Source organism: Rhinoraja longicauda, chromosome 31 (genome assembly GCF_053455715.1).
Source record: "Rhinoraja longicauda isolate Sanriku21f chromosome 31, sRhiLon1.1, whole genome shotgun sequence".
Lineage (NCBI taxonomy): Eukaryota > Metazoa > Chordata > Chondrichthyes > Rajiformes > Arhynchobatidae > Rhinoraja > Rhinoraja longicauda.
Genome location: NC_135983.1, coordinates 14,145,747 through 14,173,733, shown reverse-complemented (window position 1 = coordinate 14,173,733; position 27,987 = coordinate 14,145,747). Strand labels below are relative to the sequence as shown.

The 27,987-nt window shown below is 41.2% G+C and overlaps 2 protein-coding genes across 2 annotated transcripts in view; one reads left to right on the top strand and one right to left on the bottom strand.

Moving 5' to 3' along the window:
• The window catches only part of ddx31 (DEAD (Asp-Glu-Ala-Asp) box polypeptide 31), an 89,483-nt gene extending 77,757 nt beyond the window's left edge, over positions 1 to 11,726 (bottom strand). The window contains exons 1-6 of the mRNA XM_078425801.1: positions 11,356 to 11,726; positions 7,334 to 7,599; positions 6,021 to 6,099; positions 3,090 to 3,133; positions 2,297 to 2,367; positions 1,579 to 1,643 (exon numbers count right to left, since the gene is read on the bottom strand). Coding sequence (XP_078281927.1) covers positions 1,579 to 1,643; positions 2,297 to 2,367; positions 3,090 to 3,133; positions 6,021 to 6,099; positions 7,334 to 7,599; positions 11,356 to 11,469 — 639 coding nt within the window. The 5' untranslated portion in view covers positions 11,470 to 11,726. The remainder of the gene's footprint in view (positions 1 to 1,578; positions 1,644 to 2,296; positions 2,368 to 3,089; positions 3,134 to 6,020; positions 6,100 to 7,333; positions 7,600 to 11,355) is intronic.
• A 125-nt stretch (positions 11,727 to 11,851) lies between these two features.
• gtf3c4 (general transcription factor IIIC, polypeptide 4) lies at positions 11,852 to 26,930 on the top strand. Its single transcript, XM_078426180.1, has 5 exons — positions 11,852 to 12,130; positions 13,893 to 15,707; positions 23,452 to 23,582; positions 24,009 to 24,097; positions 25,517 to 26,930. Exons 1-5 carry the CDS (start codon positions 11,864 to 11,866, stop codon positions 25,579 to 25,581), a joined length of 2,367 nt encoding a protein of 788 aa, XP_078282306.1. The 5' UTR covers positions 11,852 to 11,863; the 3' UTR covers positions 25,582 to 26,930.
• Positions 26,931 to 27,987: the final 1,057 nt, after the last annotated feature.

Here is a 27,987-nt window from a genome sequence, read left to right as displayed (position 1 = left end):
CCAAGTAGTGGAGGATCTCATCACTCAGAAGTCTACAGTAACAGTACAAAACGAAAGCTTCACATTTCAAAATATAATAACGAATTTAAATTTAATACGTAATACATCGCTACATGAAAATGCAGAAAAAACAAATTATAAACTTCAAAGCAGAGGCAGAATAGCTTGGTTAAAGTTTCAACATATTTTACCGTTTCAACAGATCATGTTTTGCATCAATTCTCACACATGCCAACTTTTCCAGCCTCACACTAGTGCAGCAACTTCATTAAATTATAGGAATGACATATGAAATAATTACAAGTTTAAAGTATGGTCTTTTAATTAGAATTATAATCTTGCGAGTTTGGAGCCAGATCAACCATATTAAAGCAGTATATACAAAATGTCAATAGCTGCCCTGGAACTCGCTTAATATGTATTTCATGTTTGCTCATTCTCAAATTTAACTATAATCACTGCAGGACCTGGTGAATCCCTTTCACTTCTGTATACAGGCCCATAAACAAACCACAACAGTGTCAATCGTTTTTGAAGACTGGAAACTAGACTGTCTTTCAGATAAAGACCTTTGATTGTCATGGTGTATCTTAATGATTTGAACATAATATGTAGGGACTATATTTTATAAAATTGCTGACAAAACTAAAACTGGCAGTGTGGTTGACAGAAAGGAAGATAGTTCATGGATGTAGGATATATCAATGAACTGGCTAAGTGGCAAAAGTGACAAATGGAAATCCATCAAGTTAATGCATTCGGGGAGGCAACTAACCTAAAGCGATTCCCAACAAAAGAAAGGGTAACAAGTAGTATAGAGGAATGAAGGGATCTTGGAATGCGTGTCCACAGATCCCTGAAGGGACAGGTAGATGTAGTTAAGAAAGCATACAAGATATTTGCCTTTATTGCTCAAGGCATAGATTGTAAGAACAAGGTGGTTATGTATAAAACATTTGCTCGGTCAAAGTTAGAGCACTGCATACGATTTTAGTCATCCCACTACATGAAGAGTGTAATAGCAAGGGAAAGCTTGGAGATGGAATTAACAACAAAGTCATCAAGGCTAGAGAATTATGGTTTGGGGGCCATGCTAGTTAACTTGGGTAGGTTTCTTTAGAACAAAGGAGATATGGGGGCAGGTTTAAGTAGGACATAAAACCTTGAGCGACTTACACAAGATAAACGAGAAGAAACTATTCTGCTTACAGAGAGGACATTAATTGTGGTGGTGGGGGGTGGTGGGTGTGCGTGAGGAATTGGGCACAGAATTGGAAATTGGTAGAAGAAATGAAAGGAGATTTAGAACTATTATTCCATGCAATAGGTAGTGGATGTTACTACATGAAAGGACAGTGGAGAAGGAATCCTTAACACATTGCCTGTAATAACCCCATCCCTTTCCTTCTTAGAATAAAATAAAATTCAGCAATATTTTGCATGTTTTTCATGTACTTTAATTCTAGAATGTTAATAATTAGAGTTGCGATCTATAAACAATGGAATAAAAAGTAGACGCTGTACAAAATTTAAAAATCAATCAAATATTTAATGATTATTAGTCAAAGTATAATTTACCTTTATTTTAGGTTGAATAGACTGCAAGGACTGGACCAGAGGAACACCAAATGCTAACGTTTTGCCTGGATATAAACAACAAAATTGACACTGGGCAAAAAACACCTGTTTTACCATACATTCCCACCTTCAATCCTAGCCCTTCTCAACCTCACAATTCCCCCCCCCCCAATAATCAGGTGCTGCTACATATAGTTGTGAAAATGTATCAAGTTTTTTGTAAACTTGCTACATTTTGCTTCTAACCTTTGTAAAGAGGTTCACCAGTATGTTGGCTGGATAGGATAGTATTAGCTACAAGGAATGGTTGGACAAACGTGGATTGTTTTCGTTGGAGTGTTGAAGACTGAGGGACCATCTTAAAGAAGTACAAACAATGATAACAGGTGTAGATGGGATGGATAATAAAAGTCATTTTCTCAGTATGGAAATGTCAAGTTCTATAGCCCTTTGCTTTAAGGTGAAGAAAATGAAATGGAGATTTGTGAGCAAGAATTCTTTTAATACAGAGGTGCCTGAAACATGCTGCCGGGAGAGTGGTGAAAGTACATACAACGCATGAACAGGCAGAGAATGCAGGCAGATGGAATGGTAGATTGGCATTATGGTCAGCGCAGACATGGTGTGCTGAACGGCCTGCCCCAGTGCTGATCAATGTTCTTTGTTTGACTTCTACTGCCCACGTAATTGAATATAACATGTTTATTGTATTAATTACCTGAGCCAGTCTGCGACTGCATCAGAGCATCCTTCCCCTCAAGCAGCACTGGAATCGCTTGCTTCTGAATGCTGCAAGAATAAAATAATTATGAAGAATTAATGTTATGAAAGTGAATTAATATTGAAATAAACAAATAACACACTGTCATTTTAATATCTAAGTATTTGCAGTTACCAGGGAGATGAGAGTATTGTAAAGATTAACATCTGCACTGAAATTGAAAAATGTCCAATTTTTGATCCTGACCGTCTGTCAGCATTTTTTATTTTTAATTAGTTTTAAAAGCGTTTGCATTTAAAAAGCACTTACCAAGCGAGTGAAACATCACAAAGGGCAATGAATGTGGGATTCATTAGATTACAGATATAATGTGCTTGTTGAAACAGAAACCAATTTAACTGATAACACAAATTTGTGTCTATATGTACGTACTTATAAGATTTTGATGATAAGCATTTGAATTTTTCATTAATAAAAATAGAAAACACAGGAGCCATCTGTTGTGATAGGAACTGTCAAGTTTTCAGCTTGCAAACTTTTCAAGAGAGCCTTGAAAAACAAACAAGACTCCAAGAGCCTAGGGTATTATCGAATAAGCACATTGGTATATCTATTGCAGGAAACAACCATAGCATTATTAATTAGCATTAATGTTTTATTCTTAATTGTTTACTGTATGTCGTGTTATTACTTGCGAGCAAAGCATCAAGGCAAATTCCTTGTATGTAAACATACTTGCCTCATAAAATTTATTCTATTCTATTCTATTATTATAAAATCTGCTGCTTACCTGGTCATGTGAGAAAGCTTCAGAACATTGTTGAGTGTGGAAACCTGAATAATAAGACAGAAAAAAAGTGTCTTTGACCAAAGAAGTAGATGAATTTTGCAGTGTTGGAAAGGATCCTGTAAATTATCCTCCATTGCTGTATTTATAAACATCATAAAAACTAATTAAGGTCTCTTACTGAATACAAACCTCCAAATAAAGCAGCTTCTTGAAATAAAAGACAACAGTGCTGCTCGTCAATAAACACAAGTGCCGGCTAACTCAGCGGGTCAGGCCGCAACTCTGGCGAACAGAAAGGTCAGTGTGGGAAGGGGAAAGGGAGTTAAAATAGCTAGCAACTGGGTGATAGAAGCATCGAAAATAGGTGTAGGAGGAGGCCATTTGACCCTTCAAGCCAGCACCGCTATTCATTGTGATCATGGTTGATTATCCACAATCAGTAACCCGTGCCTGCCTTCTCCCCATATCCCTTGATTCCGTTAGCCCCTAGAGCTCTATCTAACTTTCTTTTAAATTCATTCAGTGAGTTGGCTTCCACTGCCTTTTGTGGCAGAGAATTCCACAAATTCACAACTCACTGGGTGAAAACGTTTTTTCTCATCTCAGTTTTAAATGGCCTCCCCTTTATTCTTAGACTGTGGCCCCTGTTTCTGGACTCCCCCAACATTAGGAACATTTTTCCAGCATCTAGCTTGTCCAGTCCTTTTATAATTTTATACGTTTCTATAAGATCCCCTCTCATCCTTCTAAATTCCAATGAATACAAGCCCAGTCTACCAATCTTTCCTCATATGACAGTCCTGCCTTCCCGGGGATTAGCCTCGTGAACTTATGCTGCACTGCCTCAACAGCAAGGATGTCCTTCCTCAAATTAGATGACCAAAACTGCACATAATACTCCAGATGTGGTCTCACCAGGGCCCTGTACAACTGCAGAAGGACCTCTTTACTCCTATACTGAAATCCTCTTGTTATGAAGGCCAACATGCCATTAGCTTTCTTCACTGCCTGCTGAACCTGCACGTTTATTTTCAGTGACTGGTGTACAAGGACACCCACATCTTGTTGCACTTCCCCTTTTCCTAATCTGACACCATTGAGATAATAATCTACCTCCTTGTTCTTGCCACCAAAGTGGATAACCTCACATTTATCTACATTATACTGCATCTGCCATGCACCTGCCCACTCACTCAACCTGTCCAAGTCACCCTGTAAACTCCTAGCATCCTCTTCGCAGTTCACTGTCACCCAGCTTTGTGTCATAAGCAAATTTGCTAGTGTTACTTTTAATTCCATCATCTAAGTCATTAATATATATTGTAAATAGTTGCAGCCCCAGCACCGAGCCTTGCGGCACTCCACTCACCACTGCCTGCCATTCTGACAGGGACCCGTTTATTCCTACTCTTTGTTTCTTGTCTGTCAACCAATTCTCTATCCAGGTCAATACCCTACCCCCAATACCATGTGCTCTAATTTTGCCCACTAATCTCCTGTGTGGGACCTGATCCAGTAGGCCGTAACGGTTAAACATTCTGTTAAACAGTCGCTTTGTCTACGCTTGGTCTCACCAATATAAAAGAGACCATGTCAGGACAGCTAATGCAGCAGCAGAGGATACATTATGTGTATGTGAGCCTCGGTCTCACCTGGCAGGGCTGCTGGGTCCCTGGATGGAGGTGAAGGAAGAGATGTAAGGCCTCCTCCATTGCCAAAGTGAGGGCACTCAAACTGTTGGAATAGCATCTCATATTCCACATGGGCAGCTTACAACCTAATAGCATTAGCATTGAATTCCCCAATTTTTGGTAAGTAATTAACAACCCTCCCACTTCTTTCTTCCCCCTCTCTCTTCCATAACCCCCATCTGGATGCGCACTCATTTCTCCCACTATCCCGCCCCCTTTCCCCTACATAGCTTCTTCTGGCCTCACAATTCATGCCTCTCTCTCGGTATCTCACAGACCGTTGTCTCATTTTCACGTCTGGTCATTGTCCACCCATCTGCCAATCTACCCATCCACCTATCACTTGCCTGGCTTTGTCCCACCCCCACCTCTCTTCCACCTTTCTCCTGCCTATTACAATATGTAGGGTTCCGACCCAAAACGTCTCTTATCCATGTTCTCCAGAGACACTGCCTGACCTGCTGAGTTACTTTTTACCTCAAGATTCTAGCATCTACATTTCCTTGTGCCTACTTCTCAATAAGCTGCTCTAAAAAAGAAATACACTCCATCAAAAAAACTGCACAAGCCAGTTATATTTAGAGCTAGGCTAGTTATTTAGAGCTTGAATAAATTTGGAGCTTGAATTTTCCAGTGTTAGTGTGAACATAAATGCCCCTCTGAAAGTCTACTGGCAAAATAGTGCATTTTCTCCCATGATGAAACACTGACAATAAATGCTAACCAAGTAGAATACATTATCATTTATTTTGTTTTAATGAGTGTGCCTTTCAAAATAATCATTAGATATACTTGTCGGATAGAGGTGCTCGAAGAAAGAGGCTGGGTGGAAAGGGGACAAAATAAAAATGCTCAAGATTATGTAAAAGAAAATTTATTGATGAAATAAATAAGGTGAATTACTTCTATTTTTGATTCAGTTATATCTCAATCACACAATCACAAGTTATGCATCTCTGTTAGTAAGTGAAAACACCAGAATTTGACAAAGATCAAAAAATGAAAAGAACATCCCCAAAATGGACAACACTATAAAATTCAGAAAATTCTAATCTAGACCTGGTTTGAGACTTACATCAAAATCACACACATATTTGATTCCCTTCTTTTTATAAAATAAAACCTTAAAATCTGAATTGCAGTTGCTAGCTTAGAACCAGTATCACAGAGTCCAATTTTAGTCCATCGCTGCTTTGACCCCAACAGATAAGTAAATAATTTGCAGAATTCTTTCACCAACCAGATGTGGATGGAGCTCATCAAGTTCATGGAAGTGGTTTGTCGAAAAAATTGATTCTCTCGAAGTTTTCACTGCCTGCCTGAAAATATAATACAGTACAAACAAAGAGAAACATTAGAAAACATACAAAATACCACACAATTATCTTCAAGGTAAATAATTTCCTTTCAGTTGGTTTTAATTGATAAATTTAGTTTGTTTTCCAAATTTTCACTTTGTATCAGAACTGGTCTATTCTATTATAATATTATCCTTCTCTGATATTAATTCAGTGTTTCTCTCTCTATGGATCCAAGCTGACTTGCTGGCCATTTCCGGCTCTATATTATTGATTTCAGCAGCAGCCCTGGCCAGCATGTCTCTTTGCGTTCATTCTCTCACTCTAATTGACCTTAGGAATTTAACCGGATAACTCTGTAAAAATGAAAGTCATTTGCGCGTCCCTGGCCTCAGTCTATCATAAACATTTTTGTTATCCTATCCATCCCTTCCCACTCTCTATGTAATTTAAAACTAACCTATTTTCTCACTGTTGCTTTTCTGATGAAAACTCTGCAACCCGAAATGTTAACTGGGTCTGTCTTTCCACAGATGCAGGTGGACCTGCTGATGGTACCCAATATTTTCTGGTTTTATTTCAGATTGATTAACTGCATACAAATTGTACCAAAATTGTTTTCATACGGAAAGTAAAATTCATGTTTCGCTATTAAACGCCCATCTTTTTTCCAAACCTGCTGTTTAAGTTTTTCTATTATGTTTTTGTTATTGCATTATATCAGGCAGGTAAAGGTCACTGAACAAGTAGACACCATGGAGACAGAAGAAAAATCAGAATAAAAAAATAACACAGTTTATCCTTCAGTCCCTTATTCATCCTAGGGTAAAATGTCCATTATCTGTCCAAAAGTCTTTCACTTTGTAAAATGTACAAGGAAAAGGGCTTGGCTACAGACTTTTCAACTGTTGGAGAATCAAGCCTTGTTCTCCCCTAATATCGACCTCCTCGTGAGCCCTGTCAACTGACCTCAGTCAGGCGGACGACAACAAACAGAGACAGCAGAAGTAGAATCAGCTTCATAACTTCTTCTGCCTCAAACGCAAGGAGAAGTCGTCCTAATCCCCTCCCTATGCATTCTTTCCAGGAAAAATCTATTTGTTAATGAGATTGCAAAATTACTGGAAATACAGGAGCAGACCTTGGTCTGTCTTACTTTCAAATCAAAAAAGCCAAGAAGCGACGAGCAAATGTGTTTTAGAGTGCAGAACATTGATTTGGTAACAAAATTTACTATTCTAACCTCAACTCTTACTTATGAATCGCTGGAATCTCAGGGTTGTTTCTGAATAGAGAGGAGGTTTTGACAGGATCCATCGTCTTTGGCCCTCCTTTGTCTCCTGGCTGTTCCATAACTTTTCTTTTCTTTGGAGCCACGCTGGACACCTGCTCATTTTGAGGTTCCTTCTCAACATTGCTGTGTATTTTTCTCACTGCAGAGGTTGATTGTTTTGCTGATTTGGCAGAAGAAGAGCTACTTCTGGAATTCTGTAATCGCCGTTTTCCTCGATTGGGCTGTGCCTGTATACAAAATCAGTGGAAAGAAAATCGTCTTAGAAATATAATAAACCAATAGCATATGAAAGGCTTTGCATTGTCACAAGATCAGCACCCCTTCCAACACTTCCACCAACATCACAGATACCATTAACCTCTTTGTATTGACGTTACTTAAATGATGTTAAACATTTTTGACCAGAATGCTATCCCTGGGTGCCACCACCTTTTATATTCCTCATTTCATCTAGATTGGTCCCCTGGACAGTACTAGTGGAGCAATACATATGCTGGCCATTAAGACACTGTTGTGGTGGAACACAATTCACAGAAGTCCAGTTTTACACTGTTAGTTTGATTCCAAATCTATCCCAAGTAAAGCCACCAATAACATCATGGATAAAAGCTACTGCGAATCAGAGATTGCAGTGGGATGTGGAAGAATTTTACCAGATTACATTACATTGAACAAGGGATAGGCATAAACTGGTAAATGTTAAGGAGTCACGCAGCTAAGAAACAGACCCCATGCACCAACAAGTCCACGCTGACCATTGGGTACTCAACTAAACCCATTTCCCAGGACTTTGCCATCATACTTGGTGATTCTAGTACTCATTATTAAATGTTTTAAGTACCAAACTCCTCATTTTCTCAGGCAGCAAGTTCCAGACTTGTACCCCTTATTTCTCAGATCCCCACTAAATCTCTTACTCTTTCTTTGAACCAATGCCCTTTAATTTTATACACATCTACAATGGGGAAAGTTTCTTAATATCCAGCCCATCTTTGGCCTTCATCATTTTGCATGCCTGAATCAGGTCCCCCCTCTGTTTCTTCTGCTGCAAGTAGATATACAGTCTATCCGGTTACTCCTGTTAATTTTCGTGCCTACAGCAGCTCGGACCATTGGAACACAACAACAACATAATCTGGACAGGCCAACCCCTGCAACTCCAACCCAGTGCCGCTGACAGTGCAAAGGGACTTAATAGCCAAGTTAAGAACAATACATTTTTTAGCAATTTTAGACCTGAAGCATACAAAATGACACTGTAAATGTGGCAACTCTTGTGTATTGTCTCAGTGTAATCTGCTATTCCTACACTCTTGTACCCGTGTACGATGTATTGTAAGATTTTTACTGAACTGCATGCAAAAAAAGAATTTTACTGTACCTAGGGCTAATTGACATGCTTGTGGTGTGTCCTCATCTGTGGGGCATCCTCACATGGCTGCAGTAGACTGCAGCCTTTGGACTCTCATGACCCATATTATCTTGTTGAATTTGATTTCAGTAACCGTGTAACCCAAAGCTATATTCAAAGGGACTGCTACCTTCTTTACTCATCCTATCTCCCATGCTTGGTCCCATACACCACCTTCCTGTCCCATCTGATTCCATCAGCTGAAGCCCTATGTCACCTCTACCAATTACATCCCAGCCTCTGTTGATCTCTCCACCCAGTCTCCCTCACCTGACCATCCACATTGCTTCTCACCTAAATCCACCTATCGTGCACTCACATTCTTGCACATCATTTCCACAGTGAGCATAATACATGCTCTCTTGAGTAGCAAATTTGCTACATTAATATGTTTGCTTGAATTCACTGGCCAGGCAGTTTGTCTGCAATGCGTAATCTAAGCAAATTCTGGAACTTGGTCTTTTTTAGTTTCTAACAACCCGTGGACCCATTGGGTCCTGTTGTTACTAAAGGTTCTTTAGTAACTTGTCAGCTTCTTTGTTGAACTCCAGAATCATTCAGACCCCTCCCCTGCAATGCACAGCAAGATCCCATTCAGATTATACTCAAATAACCCTTGCATTTCAGAGAGTTGTGAATCTGTGGAATTCTCTGCCTCAGAAGGCAGTGGAGGCCAATTCTCTGAATACATTCAAGAGAGAGCTAGATCGAGCTCTTAAGGATAGCAGAGTCAGGGGGTATGGGGAGAAGGCAGGAACGGGGTACTGATTGAGAATGATCAGCCATGATCACATTGAATGGCGGTGCTGGCTCGAAGGGCCGAATGGCCTCCTCCTGCACCTATTGTCTATTTGAACCACAATCCCAAACGGCTACAAACCCCTCCTGCATTGGTCTAACACCCTCCCCGTCCCCCAGAATCAGTCAGCCCCCACCCACATCCCCCTCCTCTCCCCTGCAATACACAGCAAGATCCCGCAGTTTATACTTAAATAACCTTTGCATTTGAACCACAACCCCAATCGGCTCAAAAGCTCACCTGTATTGGTCTAGCACCCTCCTCTCCCCTACTCCAAAAGCGCACAGCAAGATCCTAGGGTGATTCCGAGGCTGTGGCGGCCAGGGAGTCTCCCCCGGTGCCGGGGGCGGGCGAGGGGGTAGAGGAAAGGGGAGAGGGAGCCACTCACCCTGGCCCCGGGTGGCCATCACAGCGGCCAGCAGCAGGAGAGCGGCCACAAGGCGCTGCCCCATGTTTGTCCTGCCGGCAGCCATCTTCTTTGACCTTCCCTCTGCCGCCACGCTGCCCCACGGGAGGAAGGTCAGGCACGGGGCACACTGGGACGGGCGCTGGTTTTCCCGGCGCTGCTGCGCAGGTGCGCCGCCGCCGAGCCCGGCAACCCTCCCCCAACTGTGCAAGCGCGGATCCGGTGGCCATCTTCTTTGACCTTCTCTTTGACGCCTCTCTGCACCATGGGAGCAATGTCAGGCACAGGGCATGCCGGGACGAGTGCCGGTCCTCCCCGGCAACCTCCCCCAACTGCGCACGTGCGGATCCGGCAACCATCTTACCGTTGTGACGCAAGATGAACACGCAAGTATTAGATCAACGGGCCCCAACTGCGCAGGCACGGCTGCCGGGCCCATTCACAGTATAAAGTGAATTACTTTTAAAATAGCGTAACAATTTGAATGAAACTTGATACTGCACACTGCAGGCGAATGGTGAGTAAGGTGCCCCTAAAATTGTTGCGCTATCGTGTACAGTTTTGGCTGTATTTTGGGAACAAACATACAAGATGAAAGTTTTAGTAACATATATAAGATAGATCTCTAATCATCGACTCGTTGATCTTTTCTTCTAGTCCCTGGGTGTGTTGAGCTTGCAGTTCTTTAAAGTTTCAAAGGATTATAGAAAACACAGTTTTTTAAGATCTTCATAATGTCCTTGCATGAGAGCTAATCTGTACTTTGTGCTCTCCCAGTATCAGTTGGCCAAATCTGCTCTTACCTTTCAAACTCCCTGAATAGCTGATATGTTCATTATCTACCATCATCACTATTTTTGTTGGAGAAATTCATTCTCCATATTCCTCTCACCAGATCAATCTTGTTACACCATCAATTAACAACATTCTACATTCAATGTCAACATAATATTGACACAAGGGACTGCAAGGGCTGGAATTCGGAGCAAAAAACAGTGACAAGTCCTGATGCAAGGCCTTGACCAGTAATGTTGAATATCCCTTTGCCTCCACAGATGCTGTCTTGCTCCAAAGTTTGTTTTTGGTTAATATAGTGTTATTGAGTTTATTGATATTCTTCTGAACATACTGGACCATTTGGAGGCAAGAGCCATAAACATTACATTCCTTATTGAAGAGAATAACTCTCAATGAAACACCAGAACCTGGTACAACAATGTATCAAGGTTACACCTCATGGTACACTCCTTTCTTCAAAGATAACTTTACATGTAGCCACAGCGAAAGTCAGACCAGTGACTTACTTTCAGCATTATCAAAGTGAACAAAGCAATAAGGATACAAGCAGCAATTCACAATGATCTCACCTGATTTGGTGTATTTCCGAACGTTTTGCGCTCAAAATTCTTCGGATTTCTTTTGGCGAAGGTGGTGATTCTGGGCTCGCTGGTAATATTTATCATCAAACTGTCCTCGGCCATGTCTAGCGAAGCTGCAGCACTCGGGACAAACTGCAGCAACCACGGCTCCCCAAAGTAAAGAGCTGGCGGCTCCCACGCGCATCCACCAGCAACTTACCCTCTTCGAATCGCAGCGACTTTAATTCACAACCAAACCACTTTAAAAAAAACTTTAAAAAACCAGCGCGAACAAAAGATAAGCAATGGAGACTTCTGGAAGTTTCCTGGAGCCTTCTGGAAGTTTCCTGGAGCTTGCTTCCACGCGCACGTTGTTTCATTACCGGGTGGCTCCCGGTTGAAGTTTCCCGGTGATGTCGGGCGATCTGAGTGGTCGCTCCGCTTCTTCAGCTCGGGGTCCTCCCGGCCAGGCGGGCGCGGTGTTTGAGCGTCACTGGCGGGGGCAGAGCTGTGGAAGATGGCGTCCGTGTCTGCGGCCTCCGGGAAGAGAAAGAACAGCGGCAGCCTGGCCGTGCTGACGAGCAAGCGGGAGCCCAGCGTGAAGCTGCAGTACCCGGTGAGCGGCCCCGAGCCGCTCGGTTGGTCCGAGGACAATCGGCTGTCCATCACCACCGGTAAAAACATCTACGTGCTGGAGCAGATCTGCGACATTCACAACAACGGGCTGGACATGGTGATCCAGCGGACCTCGGTGCCGGCGTCCAGCCGGAGCTGCTCGCTGAAGGTAACCTCTCGCCTCGCCTCGCCCGGTATTGCCCGCAGCCTTACCGCATTCCTTGCAGATCTAAAACTTCCCAAACTCGCTTGCTCGCCACCCGAATAACATTTGCGACGTTTTATGTTTTGAAATAAAATACCTCACTGAAGAGAAATCTGCGAGTATTTAGACCACCGAATATCCCGAATTGCAATTTGAGGTGTTGTGACTGGTAGAAACATAGAAACATAGAAAATAGGTGCAGGAGTAGGCCATTCGGCCCTTCGAGCCAGCACCGCCATTCAATATGATCATGCTGATCATCCAAAATCAGTACCCCGTTCCGGCTTTTTCCCCATATCCCTTGATTCCCTTAGCCCTAACAGCTAAATCTAACTCTCTCTTGAATTTGTTTACATCACGATCCCTCGTTACAGAAAGTGATTATGAGCAGGAAATCTGGTTTTCAGTAAAATTGTTTGGGGCACCTTGGAGAGCTCCTTTGCTGCTCTTTGGTCTAGTGTCATGAAAAGTCGGATGTAGGCTTGGTTTAATGTCAGATTCCGAAGGCAGCACTTCTTGTAGTCTAGGGTTCTCTCGACTAAGTTAGTCCCATTTGCCCACGTTTGGCCCATATCCCTCTAAACCTTTCTTATCCATGTACCTGTCCAAGTGTCGTCTAAATGTTGTTATATAACTTTCCTCCACCTCCTCTTCTGGTAGCACGAAAAAGTTGCCCCTCGGGTTCCTATTACATCTTGCCCCTCTCACCCTAAACATCAATCCTCTGGTTCTTTATTCCCCTGACCTGCTGAGTTACTCCAGCACTTTGTGTCTTTTTTGTAAACCAACATCTGCTGTTTCTTGTGTCTGATAAGTGTTGGTGTTGGGAGTACTTTCCACTTTAGCCACAAACTTACAATTTGGGTATAATGTAGATGAAGTGTCAAAAGCGGCCCTGTTACACTGCTTAAATCAAAGCAGTTTGTGTCTATTTTACATAATTTTAAATGTATCCTATTCTTGATAGGGCAATTGCATCTAATTTCACATTTGTTGACGGTTATGCATTGAAAGTCCATGTTTACAGGGAATGGGAATAAAGCCGTCTAAACGAATTTCTTGAAAACCCCTTGATCTGTAAGTCAGGAAATGTTTATCTCATCAATTCAAACTAGATATAAAATGCATCTCTGCACCCTTCTTCTTTAGATCTTCTTTCTAGTATTTGTTTTGTTACCTCCTTTGAAAAGCCTTGCAGTCCAAGTTGCTGAGTTTTTCCATAATTTTCAGTTTATGAATGTAGAGAAAATGTCTGGATAAATTTCTGACAGAAAATATTTATTGGGCCAGTAAAGTGGCAAAGTGTGTTCCATGACACACTGAAAAGGAAAAGGAACATTGCCCAGAACAGAGGAAGGTAAGAAAAATAATTGAACAGCAGGATACTTCAGCGTGTGTAGAAAGACTTTTCCAAAACTGACTTGCTGAGTTTTTTTGGCATTTTATATTTTTGATTCAGATGTCCAATATCTGCAGTTTTTTAAAAATTTTCATTTCTCCATATTACTAAGGGTAGGGGGAATTCCCAATTTTTGTTAAGTGACAAAGTCTGCAAATATGTACTTGAGACTTGAAATGAATCTCGTTTAGGACAATTAATAATTTTTTTAATCAATATTTGATAGCAGCAATATGCCCATAAATTAGTTTAAATCAAATTTAATAATATGACTTTACTTTCGACTACGTACTGATATAATTTTTTTTTTTTTTTTTTTTGTATCAGGTTGGCTCTCAAGCAGAAGTAAGTGAATGCAAGGAGAAGTTCTTGAATAAAAGAAATCCAACACTAAGTCACTCACTAATGATGGACAGGATCTTTAATCCTGAAGGTGGTGCGTTGTCACCCTTACGAGGGTTTAAATTCACCAGTTGGTCCCCCTTGGGTTGTGATATAAATGGAAGGTGCTTATTGGCATCTTTGACACTGGATAATAGACTGTCCGTCCAGGTGAATGTAAATAGGCTGCAGTGGACACCAGCTTTAGATATTACAGAAGTGTATGGTGAAATGTTATACGAGAACAAATATGGACATTTGGGTGCAGACTTGAATGCGGAGCTGAAGAATTTCTCGGAATTCCAAAGGAGACATTATATGCAAACTCCTGTCAGAATGGAATGGTCCAGTATTTGCAATACCCAACGTGTAAAAGCCAACAATGAGTGTGAAGATGTGGGTACAGTTCTGTTGGCTGTCCTACTTGAAAATGGTGATGTTGTCATATGGCAGTTTTTGATCCCATTTCATGGCAAAGATTCAATCATTGCCTGCAGTACTATTGAATCGGGCATTAATGACCCAAGTGTCCTGTCATGGTGGGAATATGAGCACGGGAGTCGCAAAATGAGTGGCTTGATTGTTGGTAGCTCTAAAGGACCTGTTAAGATTTTGCCAGTCAACTTGAAATCAGTGAAAGGATACTTCACTCTCAGGCAGCCAGTGGTTCTTTGGCAAGAGATGGATCAGTTACCCGTGCATAATATTAAATGCATATCTCTCTCCCACCCATATCAGAAATGTAGCTGCAGTTTGGTTGTTGCAGCCAGAGGAACATATGTTTTCTGGTGTCTGTTGTTAATATCCAAAGCAGGACTGAATGTTCACAATTCTCATGTAACTGGTCTCCACACACTTCCCATTGTATCCCTGACTGCGAACAAGCAAACAGGGAGTTTCTACACCTGCTCTGTCGATGGAACCATCCAGAAGTTGACTCCAGTCTTCACAGATGTAGCAGTGAAATTTGATCATGTTTTAATCAAGTTGCCAGAGTCACTTGGCTCCGTGAGACTCCATGGAATCTGTCTGAGCCCCAATGATGCTTACTTGGCACTTGTGACTGCGGAAGGTATAAATAATGGCCTCCATCCGGCTAGCCGCACGTACCAAGTGCAGTTTATTATGTTAAAAACTCCAGAAGAAGCAGCATCTAAGCTTTTGGAATCTTCTATCCACAACCTATTCAAACAGGTGGACTTGCTTGATCTTGTACGCTGGCGAATATTGACAGAGAAGTGTATTCCTCCAGACCTTGATGAAGCTTTAGACCTTAAGCTTCAGACAAATACATCTGGCTACCTATGGCGGCTAAAACTTTTCTTCTTAAAGATTTTATTTCAGACATTACAGAAGAATCCTGCTGAAACACTTTGGCGGCCAAATCATCAGGAATCAAAGGTTCTGCTCTGTGATAATTCTGTATTGTTAAATGAAAATAGTCGACGGCCTGACGAAGCAGAGACAAGTGCAAAGGAAGGTCAACCAAGTCGAGTGCCTGGGTGTCAAGCGGAAGACTTGTCTGTGGACGCAAAAGTAGACAAATCTGAAGAACAAATTCGAGAGAGGATTTCAAGGAAATTGAATGAGATTCAGAGTAGGATTGAAGACGTTGAGCTCCACTTGACTCGTGAACACATGAAAAGAGTCCTTGGCGAAGTGTACCTCCACACCTGGATAACTGAGAACACCAGTATCCCAACCAGGGGCATTTGTGACTTTTTAACCTCTGATCCCAGCTACGATGATAGGACAGCTAAGGTAGGACTCACCTGAAAATATGTTTTTTTCCCCTAATGCTCTCCTCCTCTCCACTCTTAGTCTTACTGCCTGTTACATGCTATGTGATGTTAAATATATAATTAGATAATTGGACCTCAGATGTATTTTGTATTGTTTAATGGGAAAATAAAATAAGTTCATTTTTATTCCTAAGGTGTTACCAAGGTTGCTGGACAGGACTAAAGAATATCTACAAATAGCTGTCATTATCGAGTGGGACATTTGGGTTTTAAATATCCACCATTATGTTTTGGATTCACAAGTATTGTACATCAAGTTATTTGGCAGTCTCTTAAACTTTGTTAAAATTTGACACAATTTTGGACTTAGCAAATGCAGACTGGGTTTCTCTGACAATGGAACTGTTCTGGTTACAGCGTCAAGTTAGCCAGAGATTTTAAATTCTAAGATTGAATGCAATGAAAAGAGGACTCGCTGCCATCACAAGTTCATATTGCAATGCTCAACTCCAGAGATATGAGCGCCATTTGACTGATCGTGTACACCGATCAGCCAAAACATTATGACCACTGACAGGCGAAGTGAATAACATTGATTATCTTGTTACAATGGCACCTGTCAAGGGGTGGGATATATTAGGCAGCATGTGAACAGTCAGTTCTTGACGTTGATGTGTTGGATGTAGGAGAAATGGGCAGGAGTAAAGACCTGAGCGACTTTGACAAGGGCTAAATTGTTATGGCCAGACGACGGCAAGGCTTGTCAGCAGTGGTGAGTACTTACCGACAGTGGTCCGATGAGGGACAAACCACAAACCGGCGACAGGATGTTGGGCGCCCAAGGCTCATTGATGTGCGAGGGCAGCCAAGGCTATCCCGTCTGGTCTGAACCGACAGGAGGTCTACTGTGGCACAAGTCACAATTTTTTTTAATGATGGTCACGGGAGGAATGGGTCACAATACACCGTGCATCGCACCCTGCTGCGTATGGGGCTGTACACGGAGGACCAACAGCATATTAGACATGTGGTCATAATGTTTTGGCTCATCAGGTCATTATGTTTTGGCTGATCGGTATGTGCCAGAGTTATCATTCTAATTCCATCTTGTAGAACATAGAACAGTACAGCACAGGAACTAGCCCTTCGGCCTACATTGTCCCTGCCGTACATGTTGCCAGATTAAACTAATCTCCTCTGCCTGCACATGATCCATAACCCTCCATTCCCTGCATATCTATGTACCCACCTAAAAGCCCCTTTAATGCCACTGTTGTATCTGCCTCCACCACCACTCTTGACAGGGCAGTCCAGGCACCCAACACTCTGTAGAATTTCTTGTCCCACACATCTTTAAATTTTGACCCTCTATTCATTGATAGTTCCACCCAGGAAAAAAGGCTGTGACTGTCTACCCTGAGGTCTCCCCTCAGCCTCTGTTGCTCCTGAGAAAAAAGTCCAAGTTTGTCCAACCTCTCCTTGTAGCAAATGCCTGATAAACAGGCATCATTCAGATAAATCATCTCGCTGAATACCTCTGCTCAGTCCGCCTTAACCTACCTGATCTCCCGGTTGCTCAGCTCTTCAATTCCCTCCCATTCCCAACCTGACCGTTCTGTCCTGAGCCTCCTCCATTGTCAGAGTGAGGCCAAGCGCAAATTGGAGGAACAGCACCTCATATTTCGCTTGGGTAGCTTACACCCCAGTGGTATGAACATTGACTTTTCTAACTTCAAATCGCCCTTGCTTACTACATTCTATCTCTCCCGCCCACTCCCCTGACATCAGTCTGAAGAAGAGTCTCGACCGAAACGTCACCCATTCCTTCTCTCCAGAGATGCCTGCCCCACTGAGTTCCTCCAGCATCTGCCCCACCGTGTTACTCCAGCATGTGTCTACCGTCATTCAGATAAACCTCTTCTACATCCTTTCCAAAGCCTTTCACACCCTTCCTGTAATACAGTGGCCTGAACTGTACACAATATTCCAAGTGGAGCCTAACCAAATTCCTATAAACTTGCATCGTGATTTTCGGACCCTTTTACTCATTGCTGCGAACAATGAAGGCAAGTATAGCAAATGCCAATACCAGGCTCTCTACTTGTGCTGCACTTTCAGGGAGCAATGGACTTGAACCTAAGATCCCTCTGTACATCAATACTGTTAAGGGTCTCACCATTAACTATTTACTTTTCCCTTGCATTTGACCATTCAAAGTGCAGCACCTTATACTTGCTCGTATTAAACTCCTTCTGCTATTTCTGTAACTTATTTATACCCTGCTGTATACTTGGACTCTTTGCCTTCCTCATCGGTCACAGACCTCCAGAATAACACACTTCCACCATCTCTGCCTTCTTTGAATAAACCAGCTCTAAATCCAAATTACTATGGATACCATGTATCTTAATCTTTTGGATCCGCTTACTAAGTGACTTTATAAAATGCCGTACAAAAATACATATAGGCAAAATTTATTACCCTAATATCGTGGATCACCTTTGTCATCTCTCAATCAAGTTCGTTAGACCTGATCTGCATTGGACAAAGCAATGCAAATTGTCCCTAATTAGCCTGTTCTCTTCCAAATGCATGTGAATCGTAACCCAACAAATCCTTTCCAGTGTCTTCCCTGCCACTGACGGGAGACTGAACGGCATATAATTTCCTGGATTATTTCTACTACCTTTCTTAAACAAAGTAACAACATTAGCAACTGTCCAGTCCTGCAGGACCTCGCCTATGGTTAAAGAAGATGCAAAGATCTTCGTCAAGGCTCCCGCAATCTCTCTTGCCTCTCACAATAAACTGAGATAGATCCCATCAGGCCCAGGGCATTTATCCACCTCAATGCCCTTCAAAAGGCCCAATATTTCTTCCTCCTTAATCCCAAACTACCCTAGCATATAATGTAATGCCCACAACGATCTCTCTGTCCTCTAAGAAGTCTCCTTGGTGAATACAGATGCAAACTGCTTGTTTAGTACCTCACCTATATCCTCTGACTCCTAGCCCAAGTTTCTCCCCTTTATCCTTGAGCGATCCTACCTGCCCCCTGGTTCCCCCTTGGTTTTTATGCATAGATACAAAGCATCGGGATTTTCTTTAATCCGACACTCCAATACCATTTTGTGGCCCTTTTTGTCTCTTCTAATTGCCTAATGAAATGTTTTTTTCTGCCGGTTGTATATTGCTCAAAAGGTCCAGTCTGATTTACAAACATTACATAGACTTGCTTTTTCTTTTTTGTTAAATTTACAACCTCTGGTCATCCAAGTTCCCTTACCTTGTCATCCTTATCCCTCCTCCTTACTGCCCCATGCCAGTCCTGGTATTTGTAACACAAGGTCTGTAGCTCTGCAGATGACTCATTTGCAAGTGCACACCCGTTATATATTGGAGAAAAGAGCAGTAATCCCTGACGTTCTATTACCGAGTTAACGTTAATAAAAATAAAATTTGCCCTTGAAATAGTTTCTGGAAAAAATAGGTGGTCATTGACAAAGTACTGTTGTTTAGAACTTGCTGTGCATACTCATGTGCTAAGTCATCCTCGAGGGACTGCCTAAGAAGCGGAAGGCAGCACACATTTCTAGCATACTTCCTATATTGCTGCAGGGATGTCGGTCTAAAAATCCTCAAATGGTTATAAAGCAACTTTAGATTCTTTAAATGATATTGAATACATTATGTAGCTTTTCTTTTCTCCTTAAAATTGGCATTGGAGAATTAAATACAGATTCATCAACATTGCTAAAAGATGGCCATCTCATTTTTTTGCTGGCACCTTTGCTTTCCAAGCTGCCCATCAATGACTGAAAGATATTTGATCAAACTAGCGAATTAAAAGTTAAACATAGACACAAGGAACTGCAGATGCTGGTTTACCAAAAAAGACCCCAAAGTGCTGGAGTAATGCAGTACATCAGGCTTCCATCTCTGGAAAACATGGAAAGCCAATGTTTCAGGTCAGGACACTTTATCAAACTGATTGGGGTGGGGGGAAAGCTGGAAGAAAGTTGGCGGCAGGATACTGCTTGGATGTGATATGTAGATACAAGAAGCTGCAGATGTTGGTTTACTAAAAAAGACAAAGTGCTGAACTAATAACAAGGAAGTGCTGGAATGTCAGGTCAGGCAGCATTTCTGGAGAACTCCCAGGAACTTCAAGGAAGGATCCCAACATGAAACATCGCCTACCATGTTCTACAGAGATGATGCCTGACCCACTCAGCTACTCCAGCATTTTTAGTCTTCGCTGGAAGTGATAGGTGTATACAGGTGAGCGGCGTATTTAATTGGCAGGTGGTTGGATAAAAGTCAGAGATGAAAAAACAAAAAATGAGAAAGACAGAAGAGGTGAAATGTGAAGGCATTGGAGGAATGTAGGTGGAAGGGGAAGGGGAAATGGTTAAATGGGTGTACATCCAGTTGGGGCACAAGTAAGGGAAGGGGAAAAAGTGGTGCGGGGTGTGAGGATGATCAAAATTGATCTAAAAGTAGAGAATTCAATGTTCGTACCGTTGGGTTATAGATTGCCCAAGCAGAATGAGGTGCTGTCCCTCCATTTGTGTGTGGCCTCACTGGCAATGGAGGAGGCTCAGGAAGGAAATGTCAGTATGAGAATAGAAAGAGGAGTGAAAATAGTTAGCAAAAATTATGATTTAAAGTCTGTTCTTTATTTTGTCCTGTGCAATTTTTTTTAAAAATAATCCCTGGAAGATTTAATTGTTTTGCTGGAGGTGGTACTAAAAATATTGTCAAAAAATTGCAATAAGACAAACATTGTTTATTCTGCTTGAACCAAATCTGTGGAAATGTAAATGCATGAACAGTTTCATTATATCTACAAGTACATTTCTACTTTATGTAAAGGATATCTTTGAAACTCTAACAATATTAGCTGGTGGAAAATATTTGTAACTTAAAGCCTTTATCCTAATATGAATACGTTTAGTCAGTTACTATACCTTGCAAGCAACTGAAGCTTCAATGGGCAGTTAAAGATGGATGATCGAATACGAGCTAACACTATTGTTGCAGCTGAAGGAGAATGTGTGGAGACTAGAGGCAAAATTGGCTATTGGTTTTTAAATATTATTGCAAAGAAAGCATTGAATTCAGTGGAGTGAAGCTCAGGAGATACATCTGCCTTTGGAGAATGGCAAACCGCCCAGACTCACCATTTCCCTCTCCACACTTGCCAAGAGTACATTCTTGATCTTGGATAATGTGCACAACCCAGGGCTGCCTTGCAGCAAATGGCCAGTTCTGTTCCTGAACATGCTTGATAGCTGGCAAAGCCACATACAAGGCTTACCAGCTGGCAAAGTGTTTCAAATGTTAGCAAATGTCTGTGGTGTTCTGAAACATTGGAATGCTTTCAAGCAGTAAAAGATTGACTGAACTATTGAGTTTAAAATAGATTTTGTTTTAAACTGAAAACACAAAAATAAGTGAATACATTTGAATTAACTTTATATACAAATGTTAGATCAGAAAAAATAAATTGCCTGAAACTTGCCTATCTTCCTCGCAGCCATACCTCTCCATTAAAATGAATGGAGCCATTGAACTCATGCCAGGTTAACACCCAGATTTCCCAGTCCAACTGCTGGAAAACTGCAGGTAGGTGGCGCTCCTTTGCTGAAATCCATTGAGGCCAATGTCAGAGTGCAATTAGAATCACCCTGGGAAGGAACCCATCATGCATTTTGGAGGTGGTTGTCAGTGAGTTGTCATTTTAACCCTTTCTGAATCAGGTTGAATCGGAGTAGGGCCTCATTCAAATGAGTAAAGTGGGGGTGGGAGGGGGAGGGGGGGTGCGTGTGGTTTCGCTTCTACACAAGAGTATAAGGGCAATATTTCAACGTCATTGGATCCAACTGCAAGAACATTGCTAAACTTCTGCAATTTATACGATTAATCAACAAGCTACTCCATTTTTTGTTAATGGTTTGCCTGAAATGGGCCAAATTGTTAAAAAAGGTCAAAAGATCTCATGTGCAAATTAAACTGGCACATCTTTTGCATTGGCATAAAAAACCATAGCCCACGAACTGACCACATTTCAGTTTGAATTAATCATCATCATCAAGAAATTATACATTTGCCAGGTCATGAGGAGTCTTGTAAAGTAATAATTTTTTTAGGCATGTGGATATCAAATAGTCAAAATTTTAAAAGATTACATTTATGAAGAAAATGACTATACCAGCTACTAAACGGTTCTTTATATTAGTTCTGGTCTCCCATTACAGGAAAGATATGAAGGTTTTGGAAAAGGTGCAGAGGAGATTTACCACAATGATGATTGGATTAGGGGGTATTAAATACAGGGAGTGGTTGGACAGATTTGGATTGTTTTCCCTGGAATGCCAGAGGTTGCGGGAGACCTGATAGAAGTGGGTAAAATTATGAGGCATACTTAGGGTAGTCAGTACCTTTTTCCCTGAATGGAAAAAAATCAAGTTTTAGAGGGTATTTTAAGGTGAGGTTTGCATGGCACGTACTTTTACACAGAGGGTGGTGAGTGCCCGGAGCAGTGGTTGAGACAGATGTGGTAGTGGCATTTAAGAGATCTTTGGATAGGCATGTGGATATGGAGGCAGGCAGATAAGATTTGGTCTTGATATCATGTTCAGCACAGACATTGGGTCGAAGGGCCTGTTTCTGTGCCGTGCTGTTCTTTGTTTCTGTATAATTTGCTCAGTCTTAAAATCTGTTTCATTGCAGGTAGTGAATGAGGGTTATTTTCTTTACAAAAGACTTGTTTTTAGTTGAACCAAATCACATTCTCGCACATATCAAATAAATATATTGAAGCAAATTATTCTAAAATACTGTCTGAGTTTAACTTCACCAACTGAGTTTGATTTGAATCTTGAGTGTAAAAAGGCACTTATTAAAACTAATGCAAGATTTACGCAGAGCACCAACAAAGCGGAAAGTCACTATCCTTAAACATTTTCAAAGTTTGAGGAAATGCGCATGAGTGTTGTCGCGTCTGAGTCTGCAGAAAGGTCCTGACCTGAAATGTCGCCTATCCATGTCCTCCAGAAATGCTGCCTGACCAGCTGAGTTACTCCAGCACTTTGTGTTCTATCCCTAAACCTCAATCTGTAACATTAATGACTGATTCTCTCTCCAAAGATGCTGCCTGCTGGATAGTTCCAGATTTATTTTATTTCAATATTCCAACAACTGGTCTGCTCTGTATTTCACAGTTACAACATTTTCCCCTCTTATTTTCTTATCAGATTATCTACAGCTAGCAACCCTTCACCACCCTCTCTTATCTGGCATCACTATCTTGATTCTTGATTCAAACGGGTGTCAAAGGTTATGGGGAGAAGGCAGCAAAATGGGATTAGGAGGCAGAGATGAGCCATAATTGAATGGCAAAGTAGACTTGATGGACCAATGGTCTAATTCTACTCCTATAACTTGTGAACGTATTACTCAGTCTCTCGATTTCCACACCAGCCCGTTAACTCTGTTTCTCCCTCTCTCTCCATGAATGCTGCCTGTCTCCTGAGTGCTTCAAGTATTTTGTTTTTATTTCAGATTGCTGGGAACTATAACATTTTACTTTTGCATAAAAACCATAGCTTCTTTTTCTTGCTGTACTGAAAATTAGTTATATTTATTATTGCTGTCTGCTGATATATGAAGTGACCTAAAACATTAAATGTTGGATTATAAAATGATATGTTCTTGAAGTTCTAACTACTGGATATCACTTTTTTTTCTGTGGGATATAGGTTTTGATTTCGCATAATTTGAAGAAATTGACCAAACAGACGTTTCCGGAGCACTGCTCTCTATGTAAAGAGGTTCTGCCGTTTACAGATCACCGCAAGGCAGTCTGCCCCAATGGACACATTTGGCACAGGTAATCACTGCCTGCAGCCAGGCTGTAGATGCATGTTGTGCATCCTGTAAGGGGAGGGGCGGGGAAACTGGCCATGAACTTGTGTGCAAGTCTAAGAGTCAAGAGTGTTTCTTGTCCTTTCTACCAAATATTATCTGGAACAATGAAATTCTTACTTGCTGCAGCTTTGCAGACACATTAAGAAATTTCAATGTTTCGGTACTTATGTATTTTGTGCAGTTAAATTCATGGCAATAAAATACCTGCAATCGTGTAACCTTCTTTAACGATATAAAAGGCAACATTGCGATTTTGCAGCCTTTGGAAATGTTAAATTGCACCCAAATTTCTTTCATGCGGCAATCTTGGCAGAAACTAGTGTAAATTATACAGGCAGGTGGAACAGTAAATTGTGGCAACAGTACAGTCCAACCTATTTCTCTGCAGATGTATTTTGACGTACCACTCGTGTCAGAGTCTGACCTATCGCAGATGTTTGCTACATGACAGCATTGCTCGACAGCAGTTGCCTTCAGGTGAGCTACTGATGAAGGAAAAAATCAAACCAACTCATTTATTTTTTGTTTTCTGAAATTTCATAAATGCAAGGAGGTGAGCTTGAATATTGTGTTGCGAGGGGGCATGTGGATGGAGGCTGGAGCTCACTGGCGGTTGCAATAGTGAACACTTTCATCAGCAGATTGGTGTGTGGTCATCTTTCTGTATGAAATTTAAAGTGGCATCGATATTTAGATAACTTCAATTTATTGAACTTGAAGGAAAATAATTGCTCATTCAAATGGTGGTTCCAAATAAACTCTTACAAGTAAATGGAATAAATAAATATAGTAGAATAGCTGCCAATAGAATCTCAGTCTGAGGAAGGGTCCTGACCCAAAACATCATCTATCCATGTTATTCAGAGATGCTGCCTGATCTGCTGAGTTACTCCAGCAGTCTTTTTTTGCCAATAGAATTGTGTGCAGCCCACTCCACTTCGTGCAGAATTGCAGCACTCATGTGTTAGTCTGTCAAAATAGATTGCTCCAGACCGCACACAATTCTCGTGTCCGCAAATGTAATTGCCAGAATTCCTGTTCCTTTTCAGCTGGCACATAGGAAGCACTTTATCTCCACATGGCAAACATAATTCAAGCAACATATTAAAGGCCAATGACTGTGCTTCACTGATGCAATTATTCAACACATTTTTTAAAAAGTTACCCGTAGAATATTGGTCCAAGTTCGTGTATGTGCATAAAGCAAAATTTTGGGTAGATAATATCTATTGTTTTCTTGAGACCCTTGCTGTTAAGTGAATGCATTTCTTCAAGTGAACTTCCATGCACGCAGAGGCATTTTATAAATTATGTTTTATCGCGCTGTGGCATTTAAGGGACAGAAAGTCATGCAGCATGGAATCGGGTTCTTCGGCCCAACATTCCTTTGTCAACCAAGATGCCCCATCAGTGTTTGCCCCACTTACTATGTTTGTCCCATATCTCCCTAAAGCTTTCCTATTTATGTACCTGTCCAAATGTCTTCTAAATTTTATAGCACCAAAATGTTTTTTATAGTACATATAGACACATGGATATACAGGCAATGGAGGAATATCTTTCATGTGCAGACAGGAGATTAACTTGGTATCATGTTTGGCATGGACAATATATGCTGAAGGGCCTGCTCCTGTGCTGTTCTTTGTTTTCCATAAATGTGTATTATTTGCAAAATACATGGTATCCCACTGTTTTTGAATGTTATTGATTGTGCTGTCGTACAGACAGTGAGATGGTAATAGGTTGGGGAAGTTGAACATGTTGCTATAACGGCTTCAGTAACTATAGTTTTACCTTTTTTTAGATGGAAGATTTTTTAAATTTCAAACTACATGACATTTTATTTGATCAGCAAAGTTATCTTTGAAAATTAAGAGGTTTTTTTTCTCATTCCAGATCCTGACTGGATAAAGCGCCTGCTTCATAATCCTTGCACGTACTGTGACTCTCCTCTCTTCTGACAGTTTCACGTTATGGACAAAGGGAGATCTGAGCACACATTTGTGTCTTAAATTTAGCATGGAGGATAATGCATAGAATATTTACCCTGCTGTCAGGGGAGTGTTGGCTTATTCCACGATAGTATTGTCCTCTCTTTAAAGACATCCAGAGATGCAGCTCTGTGCTTCTGAGGCACGAGAGGAAAGGTGGAGGATTCTTGGCATCGTGTTCATCATTCCAGCGGCACTGGCAAAGGACATGGCCTTCCTCATCCACTCGCATTATTTTGAAGGAGTAGAAAATTAATGTAAATGATTGCTATAGTTGGAGAAAACGCCAGTAGGTTGAGACAATTTAAAATAGAGTTCAGTATACAAATAATAAGGAAACTGTCTGAAGTAAAATAACAGGTGAAGTTAATTTGTCCTCGCCTACTTAAAAGGGCGGCACGGTAGCGCAGCGGTAGAGTTGCTGCTTTACAGCGAATGCAGCGCCGGAGACTCAGGTTTGATCCTGACTACGGGTGCTGCACTGTAAGGAGTTTGTACGTTCTCCCCGTGACCTGCGTGGGTTTTCTCCGAGATCTTCGGTTTCCTCCCACACTCCAAAGACGTACAGGTATGTAGGTTAATTGGCTGGGTAAATGTAAAAATTGTCCCTAGTGGGTGTAGGATAGTGTTAATGTACGGGGATCGCTGGGCGGCAAGGACTTGGAGGGCCGAAAAGGCCTGTTTTCGGCTGTATATATATGATATGATGATATGATACTGTTGTATTTGCAAGAATTGTTACACTTGTCTCTAAAACTGTCTTTGAGAGCAATGCAGAAAGGAAACTTTTTATATTTCCCCATTAGAGGTTGTGAGTAAAATGTAATGCATTTGGGAAATTGTGCTCAATCCAAAGTTGCAAGTTCCACCAATTTCTGACTGTTGCTGAATGACACAAAATCAGGCCCTGGAACTGCAATCAATGGGGGTGGGGTGGGGGTTATAGTAGGGCGAGGAGGGTCGTGCTAGACTTTGGCAAGTAGCAGCTATAAAGTGACTCTGTTTTTGAAACTTGAAGTGGGAGAAATGAAATACCATAACACACTATTTGCTTTCAGAGGATCTGTTCCTGACAATTGGTCACTAGCTTGGAAGGGTCCATTAGACTTTTTAAAAAAATTTGTCATCAATTAATGTATGCTTTCATATTTTAACGTTTTAAAAAAACTTTTGTTTTATGACTGCAGCCTTTGCCTACATTTGTGAACACAATTTAAGACTTTGTAAACTACTTTTCGTACAATAAAAATTGTTTTCTCAATAAACCTGTTACTGTTTGGATAAAATGTATCATCTTGTAAAATATAAATGTAAAATCTTGGGCATCCTGTATGGTTTTTGTTTCTTAAAACTGTGCCTGAAGCACGGAATGGTGCACAGTAACGGTATTGCTATTTTCCAATTGTTTCAAACTTCATACCACTCATTTGGAAGAAAAAAATGGCTCTTACACACTCCTTAGCCTCCAACATTCCAGAGACACCTATCCTAGTTTGTCCAAACTCGCTTCATAGCTAATATTCTCTAATCCAGGCAGCATCCTTTTAAATCTCCTGCACTCTCTCCAAGGCCTCCACAGAATACTCCAAATGAGGCCTAATTAAAGTCTTATAACTGCATCCTGATTCTTGAACTCAATGCCCCACCTTACAAAGCATACTATTTTATCTTTACCACTCCATCTACTTAAGTGCCACTTTCAGAGAGCTATGGACTTAGACCCTATGATCCCTCTCTTCATCAATGCTGTTAAGGGTCTTGCCATTATTTGTATACTTTGGCCACAATTCCAACAATTTTGATGTAATTTGCAATCTTATTCACCAACCCATCTACATTTAATTCCATGTCATTTATATATATCACAAACAATAGAGGTCCCAGCACAAATCCCTATTAGTAAACTGGTTTGAATCCATATGACTAAGTCACTATGAATCGATGTATCTAAAGTTTCTGGATCAACCTAACTTGGTGGACTTTATCAAATGCCTTACTAAACTCCATGTTGACAGCATCCACCACCATCTCATCAATCACCTTTGACAACTAAAAACACTCAATCAAGTTCATAAGACATGACCTTCAGTGTAAAAACCATGCTGGCTGTCTGTAATTAACATATTCTCTTCCAAATAGGATTAAATCCTATCCCAAAGAAACCTCTCCAAAAGCTTCCCTGCCACTGATGTGAGGCTCACTGACCTAGAATTCCCTGGACTATCTACTTCCCTTTTTAAAGAAAGGAACAACATTGTCTACTCTCCAGTCCTCCAGAATCTCACCTGTGGCTGGAGAAGATGCACAGATCTTCGCCAAGGCTCCTGCCGTTTTCTCTTTTACCTCTATGAATAACCAGGGGTAGATCACATCAGG